Source organism: Panthera uncia (genome assembly GCF_023721935.1).
Source record: "Panthera uncia isolate 11264 chromosome B3 unlocalized genomic scaffold, Puncia_PCG_1.0 HiC_scaffold_1, whole genome shotgun sequence".
NCBI lineage: Eukaryota > Metazoa > Chordata > Mammalia > Carnivora > Felidae > Panthera > Panthera uncia.
Window position 1 is genome coordinate 116,825,801 of NW_026057582.1, and position 13,096 is coordinate 116,838,896.

Sequence of the window (13,096 nt, forward strand, 5' to 3'; positions counted from 1 at the left end):
TTGTGCCATCCGTGCTACATTCCTAAAAAGGTGGATAGGAGTGAAATGTACAAAAGCTGAGCAACTGCTATACATGAGAGAAATCAGCCCAGCCCTTGTTCATTTCTCTGTCTCATCTTCCCTCTAAGGAAAGAGTTTGAGTCATGGGGCTCTTCACTTTACCTCTCTGTCCCCACCCAGCCCTCCTATTCCTGCCCAAGTTGTCATGCAGCCAGAAGACCAAGCTGCTGCCCTTTCCCTTCCCTTCCATTCCCCGAATCTGGAATTGTTCAGGAACAAATTTACCTACTGAGCCAGTCCACCTTGGCAACAGGAGGGCCTTTCATTTTTTGGCAAGTGGCACATTGCAGTTGAGGAATTCATACCAACTCCAGTATGATGAGATGCTATTGATCTAGGGAATGCCATCTTAACTGGAAAAAAGGGTATTTTTTCAACTATGAATCCCTAACAGGAGAGAAGAAAAGTATTGCTTTTTAGTTTTGGAGCTCACATAGGTTGCTGAATGTGCCCCTGGATCACGTGTTTAAGCTCCATGCAATCCAGAAGCAGAGCTCTCCATTTTAAGTCCTGGAGTAGCAGTGTTTGGGAATGGCAGGGCAGGCACCGTCCAGGCACTGAGGTATGTGCCCTGCAATGGAGACTGGTAGGCAGGGTCCTCTGAGGATCATGGGCTTCCCTGTGGGGACAACCTTGGTAGACATGGAAACATTTGCAGGACAGGATGGCTTGCCAGGGTGTGGAATCTCATTGGTGGGTCTCCTGACCCAGAGCAGGAGCCAGCTGGCTGTCAGGGTGATGGGATATGTCAGTGTGACACACCAAGAGGAGGCTGTCTAAAGCCATAATTGATGTGGAATTCGTATTTCACCACCTGCTCAAGACCTTCAGATGCTTTGCATGACTTTCTACAGAAAGGCCTCGGGTATATGTCATGCAGACTGAATCTTGCCTTCTCTGATCCTTCTCTGGAGTCAAAACAGCTGGTTCTAGTCCTGGGCTTTTCATGTCTCAGCCCCAACATTTCAGCATGTTGCTTTTCTGTGCCTGTTTCTTCATGGGGACACTGGGAACCTCAGAGATCATGATGAAGATGAGACTCCAAGCCTTTAGAATGCTTTTGATCCTGAGTAGACACTGAGAAGACATCTGGTCTTGTCCCTCTCAAATACTTCTCCAGTACAACTCACCCCACATCCAGGTCTTGTTGAAGCTGGTTCTTCCTTCTCATTCTCCTTGCTGCCTCCTAAATCTCCTCTTCTTCAGGGCAGCACTACTATCTGGCCACGGCCTGGTGGACTTGGCCCTCTGAACATTTCTCTCGGCCTCTGTGATCTCATGCCTGCTATGCATCTCCTACGTGGTATGTCTGTCCTGTCTCCCCAAGAACATGTACTCCCTGAGCCCCAAGAGGGTATGAGCTGGTTTTTCCACAGAGAGTGGCCTACTGGGATGGAAGGGAGAGCTGTCTAGGCTTGGGAAATTAGCAAGAAGCTAATGGAAATCAGGGAGAGGAGTAGAGACAGACGTCAGAATTGACATGGAAATAGACTCAGTTCTAGCAGATGTCTGAAACACAAGAGGTCTTCAGAATGGTCCTGGAATCCTGGAATCACCTGAATGAGCTTTCTATCACTACTGTAACACACAGAAAAACTTAGGGGATTTATTATCTCATATTTCTTATCTTCCAGGTAAGGGTGGCTCAGATGGATCTCTGCTTAGAGTCTCATGAAGCCAAGATTAAAGTGTCTGCAGGCTGTGCTCCCTTCTGGTAGCTCTGGGATGGGTCTGCTTCTGAGCTCACTCAGATTGTTGCCAGGATCCAGTTCCTTGCAGCTGTAAGACTGAGTCCCCATCCCTTGCTGGTTGTAAGCTGGGCTGCCCTTAGCTCCAGAAGGCCTCCTCATTCTGGAACTTGGGCCCAAATCTCAGAGTTAGCAACAATGTGTGGAATCCTGCTCGTGGTGGGAATACCTCCCTCCCCTTTCAGATCTTTCCTGGGATCCTTCTGACCCCACTATGATCTCTCTGACTCTCCCCACCCCATTTATTCTACCACCCCCACCCCTCCTCGGGTTCTCTCTGAGCCCCTGGAATATCTCCGACTCTCCCTTTGAGGCTTCTTTTCTGCTTTCAGCTGGAGAAAATTTTCTGCTTTTAAGGGTTCATGTGATTCAATGGGTCCACCTAGTGAATCTAGGGTCCTAGATAGTCACCCTTTCTTAGGGTCCATTACCTGAATTACTTCTGCAAAGTCACCTTTGCCATACAGGGTAACATGATGACATAACCACAGGTCCTGAGGATTAAGGCATGGGATTCTTTGCAGTGGGTGTGGGGAGCATTGGTCTGCCTCCCACACCACCTGGAGCAAGCCAGTATCACCTGTAGCCTGGCATGTCCCCCAACCAGGCTCCCCGCTTCCTCTATCACCACCCTAAAGTCTGTTCTGTGCACAGCAGACTGGTGTCAGTGTGTCATGACCTTCTCTGTCATGTGCAAAGCCACCACTGCCCTTCCTGTTACTCTTGGTAGTGCCATATACTCTGAATGCACTGAGAAACCAGTGGACTGTCACAAAAATGGGATATAAGAAACACAGTGACCACAAGCAGAGTGGGGCTAATCTCAAGGAGGTCTTGCCATCACAAGGCTTGGGCTTGGTGGTTTCAGGGTGCTGGGGAGACCCTGAAGGATTTTATTGTGTTCTTAAGATCCAAAGTCTTCATCTTTTGAGCAAGCATATAAATGGATGTCAAAGGTTTTCACTGAAAAAAACCCGTCTAAATTGTCTATAGAAGAGAAACAGAGAGAGTGAGATGAAGCTTGAGCTTGCCTTCACTAGCCTTTGCACAAGCAGTCTAGGCTGCATGTTTGACAGGTGGTTTTGTTGCCTGTGTGTTTCAATGAGAGGATAGGACTGCAAGGAAGGAAGGAGGAGGAATGTGCATTCAGCTGAGTGTCATTTGCACTGACACCTCATCTGCAAGTGCCTGTCGTGGAGAATGAGCCCCAGGCTGTGCGCCTCCTCTAGTGGAAAAATCCAGAAGGCCACATTGCTCTGAGGTTATTTATTCTGTACTTCTTTCCATACTCAGCACTCTGGAAGATGCAGAGATTATATGTTACTGGATTCTCAGAAAAGAGAGCACTTAGGGGCTGAACTTTTGCAGCCAAGACTCAACCCTTGGTTTTCCTTCTCCTGCTCTGCTGTTACTTATGTTGTGAAGTCTCAGAGAGGCTGCTCCCTTGTGTCAACAGGCAGTAGGAAGTTCCAGATTTGTGTCTCAAATTTCACTAGTCCTTAGGAAACACAGCCTTTTCCTTGGTGGTTTATGCACACATGTTAGAACTGAACAAAACTGGCTGAGCCTGGGTAATGTGCCTATTCTTGAGCCCTGACCTCTGAGATTAGGGGTTAAAAGATGCTGATCAATTTCATCAAACAAATTCACTCTTCCCTGAATCAGTAGTGATGAAGGGGGGCTCGTCTTGGACCACATCCCTCTCCATGAGACCTAACCAGTATGTATGCATGTGTAGGTTATGACTCCACACAGATCTTGTACACCGTCAGAAAGGCTCACCCAGAGAGGCATTTAATTATCCCACTTGTTTGCATCCATCCTTCCATCAACAGACAGTCAGGGTTTTCTCTTGGGGGTCTGGGCCTGGAATCCTGAGGAAGGTGGTTCTTTTTTTTCTTTTTCTTTCTTTCTTTCTTCTTCTTTCTTCTTTCTTTCTTTCTTTCTTTCTTTCTTTCTTTCTATTTTTTTTTGTCTCTTGATCTCTATTTGGTTTGTTTATTATTTATTTATTTATTTATTTATTTATTTAATTTATTTCAATACATGAAATTTATTGTCAAATTGGTTTCCATACAACACCCAGTGCTCATCCCAACAGGTGACCTCCTCAATACCCATCACCCACCCTCTCCTCCCTCCCACCCCCCATCAACCCTCAGTTCTCAGTTTTTAAGAGTCTCTTATGCTTTGGCTCTCTCCCACTCTAACCTCTTTTTTTTTCTTCCCCTCCCCCATGGGTTTCTGTTAAGTTTCTCAGGATCCACATAAGAATGAAACCATATGGTATCTGTCTTTCTCTGTATGGCTTATTTCACTTAGCATCACACTCTCCAGTTCCATCCACATTGCTACAAAGGGCCATATTTCGTTCTTTCTCATTTCCACGTAGTACTCCATTGTGTATATAAACCACAATTTCTTTATCCATTCATCAGTTGATGGACACTTAGGCTCTTTCCATAATTTGGCTATTGTTGAGAGTGCTGCTATAAACATTGGGGTACAAGTGCCCCTCTGCATCAGTACTCCTGTATCCCTTGGGTAAATTCCTAGCAGTGCTACTGCTGGGTCATAGGGTAGGTCTATTTTTAATTTTCTGAGGAACCTCCACGCTGTTTTCCAGAGCGGCTGCACCAATTTGCATTCCCACCAACAGTGCAAGAGGGTTCCCGTTTCTCCACATCCTCTCCAGCATCTATAGTGTCCTGATTTGTTCATTTTGGCTACTCTGACTGGCGTGAGGTGATATCTGAGTGTGGTTTTGATTTGTATTTCCCTGATGAGGAACGACGTTGAACATCTTTTCATGTGCCTGTTGGCCATCTGGATGTCTTCTTTAGAGAAGTATCTATTCATGTTTTCTGCCCATTTATTCACTGGGTTATTTGTTTTTCGGGTGTGGAGTTTGGTGAGCACTTTATAGATTTTGGATAATAGCCCTTTGTCCGATATGTCATTTGCAAATATCTTTTCCCATTCCGTTGGTTGCCTTTTAGTTTCCTTGATTGTTTCCTTTGCAGCACAGAAGATTTTTATCTTCATGAGGTCCCAATAGTTCATTTTTGCTTTTAATTCCCTTGCCTTTGGGGATGTGTCAAGTAAGAAATTGCTACGATTGAGGTCAGAGAGGTCTTTTCCTGTATTCTCCTCTAGGGTTTTGATGGTTTCCTGTCTCACATTCAGGTCCTTTATCCATTTTGAGTTTATTTTTGTGAATGGTGTGAGAAAGTGGTCTAGTTTCAACCTTCTGCATGTTGCTGTCCAGTTCTCTCAGCACCATTTGTTAAAGAGACTGTCTTTTTTCCATTGGATATTCTTTCCTGCTTTGTCAAAGATTAGTTGGCCATAAGTTTGTGGGTCTAGTTCTGGGGTTTCTGTTCTATTCCATTGGTCTATGTGTCTGTTTTTGTGCCAATACTATGCTGTCTTGATGATGACAGCTTGTAGTAGAGGCTGAAGTCTGGGATTGTGATGCCTCCTGCTTTGGTCTTCTTCAAAATTACTTTGGCTATTCGGGGCCTTTTGTGGTTCCATATGAATTTTAGAATTGCTTGTTCTAGCTTCAAAAAGAATGCTGGTGCAATTTTGATTGGGATTGCATTCAATGTGTAGATTGCTTTGGGTCGTATTGACATTTTAACAATATTTATTCTTCCGATCCATGAACAGGGAATGTTTTTCCATTTCTTTATGTCTTCTTCAATTTCCTTCATAAGCTTTCTATAGTTTTCAGCATACAGATCTTCTACATCTTTGGTTACGTTTATTCCGAGGTATTTTATGCTTCTTGGTGCAATTGTGAATGGGATCAGTTTCTTTATTTGTCTTTCTGTTGCCTCATTGTTAGTGTATAAGAATGCAACTGATTTCTGTACATTGATTTTGTATCCTGCAACTTTGCTGAATTCATGTATCAGTTCTAGCAGACTTCTGGTGGAGTCTATCGGATTTTCTGGCTTTAATATCATGTCATCTGCCAAAAGTGAAAGCTTGACTTCATCTTTGCCAATTTTGATGCCTTTGATTTTCTTTTGTTGTCTGATTGCTGATGCTAGAACTTCCAACACTATGTTAAACAACAGCGGTGAGAGTGGACATCCCTGTCTTGTTCCTGATCTCAGGGAAAAAAGCTCTCAGTTTTTCCCCATTGAGGCTGATGTTAGCTGTGGGCTTTTCATAAATGGCTTTTATGATCTTTAAGTATGTTCCTTCCATCCAGACTTTCTCAAGGCTTTTTATTAAGAAAGGTTGCTGAATTTTGTCAAAGGCCTTTTCTGCATCGATTGACAGGATCATATGGTTCTTCTCTTTTCTTTTATTAATGTGATGTATCACATTGATTGATTTGCGAATGTTGAACCAGCCCTGCATCCCAGGAATGAATCCCACTTGATCATGGTGAATAATTCTTTTTATATGCTGTTGAATTCGATTTGCTAGTATCTTATTGAGAATTTTTGCATCCATATCCATCAGGGATATTGGCCTGTAGTTCTCTTTTTTTACTGGGTCTCTGTCTGGTTTAGGAATCAAAGTAATACTGGCTTCCTAGAATGAGTCTGGAAGTTTTCCTTCCCTTTCTATGTTTTGGAATAGGTTGAGAAGGATAGGTATTATCTCTGCTTTAAACGTCTGGTAGAACTCCGCTGGGAAGCCATCTGGTCCTGGACTCTTATTTCTTGGGAGATTTTTGATGACTGATTCAATTTCTTCGCTGGTTATGGGTCTGTTCAAGCTTTCTATTTCCTCCTGATTGAGTTTTGGAAGAGTGTGGGTGTTTAGGTATTTGTCCATTTCTTCCAGGTTGTCCAATTTGTTGGCATATAATTTTTCATAGTATTCCCTGATAATTGCTTGTATCTCTGAGGGATTGGTTGCAATAATTCCATTTTCAATCATGATTTTATCTATTTGGGTCCTCTCCCTTTTCTTTGTGAGAAGCCTGGCTAGAGGTTTATCGATTTTGTTTATTTTTTCAAAATACCAACTCTTGGTTTCGTTGATCTGCTCTACAGTTTTTTTAGATTCTATATTGTTTATTTCTGCTCTGATCTTTATTATTTCTCTTCTTCTGCTGGGTTTAGGCTGTCTTTGCTGTTCTGCTTCTATTTCCTTTAGGTGTGCTGTTAGATTTTGTATTTGGGATTTTTCTTGTTTCTTGAGATAGGCCTGGATGGTAATGTATTTTCCTCTCAGGACTGCCTTCGCTGCATCCCAAGTCGTTTGGATTGTTGTATTTTCATTTCCGTTTGTTCCATATATTTTTAAATTTCTTCTCTAATTGCCTGGTTGACCCATTCATTCTTTAGTAGTGTGTTCTTTAACCTCCATGCTTTTGGAGGTTTTCCAGACTTTTTTCTGTGGTTGATTTCAAGCTTCATAGCATTGTGGTCCGAAAGTATGCATGGTATGATTTCAGTTCTTGTATACTTATGAAGGGCTGTTTTGTGGCCCAGTATGTGATCTATCTTGGAGAATGTTCCATGTGCACTTGAGAAAAAAGTATATTCTGTTGCTTTGGGATGTAGAGTTCTAATTGTATCTGTCAAGTCCATCTGATCCAATGTATCATTCAGGGCCCTTGTTTCTTTATTGACCATGTGTCTAGATGATCTATCCATTTCTGTAAGTGGAGTGTTAAAGTCCCCTGCAATGACCACATTCTTATCAATAAGGTTGCTTATGTTTGTGAGTAATTGTTTTATATATTTGGGGGCTCCTGTATTCGGCGCATAGACATTTATAATTGTTAGCTCTTCCTGATGGATAGACCCTGTTATTATTATATAATGCCCTTCTTCATCCCTTGTTACAGCCTTTAATTTAAAGTCTAGTTTGTCTGATATAAGTATGGTTACTCCAGCTTTCTTTTGACTTCCATTGGTATGATAAATAGTTCTCCATCATCTCACTCTCAATCTGAAGGTGTCCTCAGGTCTAAAATGAGTCTTTTGTAGACAGCAAATAGATGGGTCTTGTTTTTTTATCCATTCTTATACCCTATGTCTTTTGGTTGACCCATTTAGTCCATTTACATTCAGTATTATTATGGAAAGATATGGGTTTAGAGTCATTGTGATGTCCGTAGGTTTCATGCTTGTAGCAATGTCTCTGGTACTTTGTCTCACAGGATCCCCCTTAGGATCTCTTGTAGGGCTGGTTTAGTGGTAACGAATTCCTTCAGTTTTTGTTTGTTTGGGAAGACCTTTATCTCTCCTTCTATTCTAAATGACAGACTTGCTGGATAAAGGATTCTCGGCTGCATATTTTTTCTGTTCATCACATTGAAGATTTCCTGCCATTCCTTTCTGGCCTGCCAAGTTTCAGTAGAGAGATCAGTCACGAGACTTATAGGTCTCCCTTTGTATGTTAGAGCACGTTTATCTCTAGCTGCTTTGAGAATTTTCTCTTTATCCTTGTATTTTGCCAGTTTCACTATGATATGTCATGCAGAAGATTGATTCAAGTTTTGTCTGAAGGGAGTTCTCTGTGCCTCTTGGATTTCAATGCCTTTTTCCTTTCCCAGATCCGGAAGTTCTCAGCTATTATTTCTTCAAGTACCCCTTCAGCACCTTTCCCTCTCTCTTCGTCCTCTGGAATACCAATTATGCGTATATTATTTCTCTTTAGTGCATCACTTAGTTCTCTAATTTTCCCCTCATACTCCTGGGTTTTTTTATCTCTCTTTTTCTCAGCTTCTTCTTTTTCCATAATTTTATCTTCTAGTTCACCTATTCTCTCCTCTGCCTCTTCAATCCGAGCCATAGTTGTTTCCATTTTATTTTGCAGTTCATTGATAGCATTTTTTAGCTCCTCCTGGCTGTTCCTTAATCCCTTGCTCTCTGTAGCAAGAGATTCTCTGCTGTTCTTTATACTGTTTTCAAGCCCAGCAATTAATTTTATGACTATTATTCTAAATTCACTTTCTGTTATATTGTTTAAATCATTTTTGATCAGTTCGTTGGCTGTTGTTATTTCCTGGACGTTTTTCTGAGGGGAATTCTTCCGTTTTGTCATTTTGGATAGTCCCTGGAGTGGTGTGGGACTGCGGGGCACTTCCCCTGTACTGTCTGGAGTAACTGCGTTGGTGGGCGGGGCTGCAGTCAGACCTGATGTCTACCCCCAGCCCACCGCTGGGGCCACAGTCTGACTGGTGTGTGCCTTCTCTTCCCCTCTCCTAGGGGCGGGATTCACTGTGGGGTGGCATGGCTCATCTGGGCTACTTGCACACTGCCAGGCTTGTGGTGTTGGGGAATCTGGCATATTAGCTGGGGTGGATCAGCAAGGTGCACAGGGGCAGGAGGGGCAGGCTCAGCTCGCTTTTCCTTCAGAGATCGCTTCGGGAGGGGCCCTGCAGCACCGGGAGGGAGTCAGATCTGCCGGAGGGATGGATCCGCAGAAGCACAGTGTTGGGTGTTTGCGCGGTGCAAGCAAGTTCCCTGGCAGGAACTGGTTCCCTTTGGGATTTTGGCTGGGGGATGGGTGAGGGAGATGGCGCTGGTGAGCGCCTTTGTTCCCCGCCAAGCTGAGCTCTGTGTCCGGGGCTCAACAACTCCCCCTCCCATTGTTCTCCAGCCCTTCCGTTCTCCGAGAAGAGCTGTTAGCTTATAACCTTCCAGATGTCAAGTCCCACTTGCTGTCTGAACACACTCCGTCCGGCCCCTCTGTACAGCCTTTAATTTAAAGTCTAGTTTGTCTGATATAAGTATGGCTACTCCAGCTTTCTTTTGACTTCCAGTAGCATGATAGTTCTCCATCCCCTCACTTTCAATCTGAAGGTGTCCTCAGGTCTAAAATGAGTCTCTTGTAGACAGCAAATAGATGGGTCTTGTTTTTTTATCCATTCTGATACCCTATGTCTTTTGGTTGGAGCATTTAGTCCATTTACCTTCAATGTTATTATGGAAAGATGAGCTTAGAGTCATTGTGATGCCTGTAGGTTTCATGCTTGTAGCGATGTCTCTGGTACTTTGTCTCACAGGATCCCCCTTAAGATCTCTTGTAGGGCTGATTTAGCGGTGACGAATTCCTTCAGTTTTTGTTTGTTTGGGAAGACCTTTATCTCTCCTTCTATTCTGAATGACAGACTTGTTGGATAAAGGATTCTCGGCTGCATAATTTTTCTGTTCATCACATTCAAGATCTCCTGCCATTCCTTTCTGTCCTGCCAAGTTTCAGTAGAGAGATCCATCACGAGTCTTATAGGTCCCCCTTTATATGTAGAGCACGTTTATCCCTAGCTGCTTTCAGAATTTTCTCTTTATTCTTGTATTTTCCAGTTTCACTGTGATATGTTGTGCAGAAGATCGATTCAAGTTATGTCTGAAGGGAGTTGTCTGTGCCTCTTGGATTTAGGAAGGTGGTTCTTATCTGAGATCCCATTCTACTGCTCTGAAGACACCTGTTCTCTCCTAGAGTTGTTAGCCTGTCTTACATTTTCCTTTAAAATGTAAACAAAAGCCACCACGTCCCACACTGATTTACCAATTCTCCTTAACATTTCCTCTTTTCTATCACATAGAACAGTCATAGTCCTATCTGTGAATGAATTTCAGTATTTATAAGCAGTAAACTTATTTTCTGGTTGTCAGTGTTTTGTTTGTTTCTGCAGATATTTGTAAAGCAATCACTTTGATAGTACCTGTAAAGTAATCATCAAATCAAAAGCCTGTGAGATGATCTGAATATTGCAGAACAAAAGGTAACAGAAACATACTACTAAGATAAACTGAAATTTTATTTTACTTTAAAAATTTTGATTACAGGTAATGGGACACTGATTGGAGCATCGTCAAATGTGGTCTGTGCAGGAATTGCTGAGCAGCATGGATATGGCTTCTCTTTCATGGAATTTTTCAGGTATTTTAAAGCTCATTTTAAATTTCTGTTTATTTGATCCTGAAGCTCACTTAATTAAAAAAAATAGCAATGTGTACTGTTAAGCACTAGGATAAACATGTTTTTAGCAATTAGAGAGATGTTAGTGTTAGGTGAGCTTAGCTAAAAGAAAACACACATTAAAAATTTATTGCTGGGGCGCCTGGGTGGCACAGTCAGTTAAGCTTCCGACTTCAGCCAGGTCACGATCTCGCGGTCTGTGAGTTTGAGCCCTGCGTCGGGCTCTGGGCTGATGGCTCGGAGCCTGGAGCCTGTTTCCGATTCTGTGTCTCCCTCTCTCTCTGCCCCTCCCCCGTTCATGCTCTGTCTCTCTCTGTCCCAAAAATAAAAAAATAAAAAACATTGAAAAAAAAAATTAAAAAAAAAATTTATTGCTGAGATTAGCTTCATAACACAGAGCATGATTCAGGTATTCTGAATAAGATTGACTCTTGGGATCAATAAATGGTTGTGGGATTCCTGGGTATTTTATGTTGTTCTCTTGAAAATTCCAACTGGGAATTGTGCCTTGACTATCAATGATGGGCTGCCTAATGAGAATCTGTAGACCTCCTACCAGATTGTCCAGTGAAAAATCTTGTACTTGAAAGGACCCAGGAATATTGCAGACAGTGGCAGCCTGGCAACACGCATTCATGTGTGGACACCTATCAGGAGGGCAGCACAGAGATGAAGCCCTGGGTGTGGAAAAACAGCCAATGCTTGCTCCTACAAAGGAAAAGGTGCTCCAAAGGAGCAGGGCCCATGCTGGAGTCCTAACTCCCTGCGTGCCTGTTTTCATATGGCATCACTGCACTTTGAAAGTAGGTGAATGGGCAGAATGGCCATTGGCAGCTCCAAAAAATGGTGCTGCTAAAATGAACTGACATTTGGTGTTGAACAAGATTTCTGTTGACGTTCTTGGATTGTAAACTCACAGTTCATGTATGCACAGTGAAGGTTCTCAGAACCAGACCTGCTTAAGATTTGAAACAGTAGCTCTGCCTGAGAGGCAGAGTGACCTGAAGCCTATGGAGACTGTGACCTTGGGCTTCTGCAGGACACTACTTGGCTGGGCTGGGCCTGGGATAAAACTCCACTGTCATACCTTGGTAAGAACCAACATCAATTTCTGTGCATAATGCTGATTTTGGCAGACTTATACTGGCCACTTCTGTTTATGAGTGACTAGTAATTCTTGACAGTTTTACTCAGACACTAAAATTAGTTAATCAAAACTCCTGGAAGACTTGGGCATGGGATGGAGGGACGAGGCTGGACAATGAGATGTGGCGATACTGAATGTGCTCTCCTCTCAGGAGGACTCTGGCACATTGTTGCCCCCACTACTAAGAGATGGGATCAGAAACTTATCACTTTACCACCATCTTCCTGTTAGAGTTCATCTTCCTCTGCTAAGCATAAAAGAAATAATCCTATCACTTAAACAAGGCTGTCATTCAAATGTCCCTGGTCTCCTTTGTGAGCCAAGCATGTGATACCCTGGCCCTCTACCTGCTGACAACCATGGCTGGACTCAATATAGGGACTCTCATGGCCATTTAACAACACTGGTTGGTCTCACAAGTAGGCTTGAGAGGGCTGGTATTAATATCATAAAAGATTAAAGGATTTTTAGGGCAACAGTACACCCTGGTCTGATATTTTCTCCAGTGTAACTTTGAAATAATAATCAGGACATCTGCTTGACTAAAAGGTTGGTGTGAAGCCACTCAGATCATGCATAGAGCCCAGGGTTTAGCTCCAGCAGGTGATGTATTGCACACTGAACTTTCCAATATGTGCCCCTTGTGTACAGAGTTACAGTGGTGAAAGCTAGGATAATATTTAGTAGCTTGGGAGCCTCAGAAAGACAGGGGCAAGACTGCCAGGTTTCTCTTCCAAAACCTGTTTAGCTAGTAGCCTTAACAATGGCATCCACCTTCTTAGATGGAGAAAAAATATCTCTCTGGTTAGTAATGTTCAAGAGCCACATCTTATTTCTGTCTGGTTCCACCTCTGATCATTCTTCTTGTCAGATCCTTGCTGCTCAGAAATCAGAGCAGTTTTTTCATAAATGGTCATCTAATTGTTCAGCCCATATTTGCATAAAATTCTTGGTTTGAAGCTACAAATGTATTAAATGGACTTTTATCTACCTAATTTCAAAATTTCTTTCACAAAAGGTGGTTACCTATGATACACAGTGCAAAATGTTGACTTCCCACTTTATTAAAAAAATTACTATTTTTGGGGAGTGCCTAGGTGGCTCATGAAGTTAAGCATCCGACTTTGGCTCAGCTCATGATCTTGAGGTTTGTGAGTTTGAGCCCTACGTCGGGGTCTGTGCTGACAGCTCTGAGCCTGGAGCCTGCTTCAGATTCTATGTCTCCTTCTCTCTCTGTCCC

The 13,096-nt window shown here is 42.9% G+C and overlaps 1 protein-coding gene across 1 annotated transcript in view; it reads left to right on the forward strand.

Moving 5' to 3' along the window:
• OCA2 (OCA2 melanosomal transmembrane protein) overlaps positions 1-13,096 on the forward strand; it is a 481,450-nt gene that overhangs the window by 309,797 nt on the left and 158,557 nt on the right. Inside the window, exon 19 of the mRNA XM_049614148.1 lies at positions 10,577-10,670. Coding sequence (XP_049470105.1) covers positions 10,577-10,670 — 94 coding nt within the window. The remainder of the gene's footprint in view (positions 1-10,576; positions 10,671-13,096) is intronic.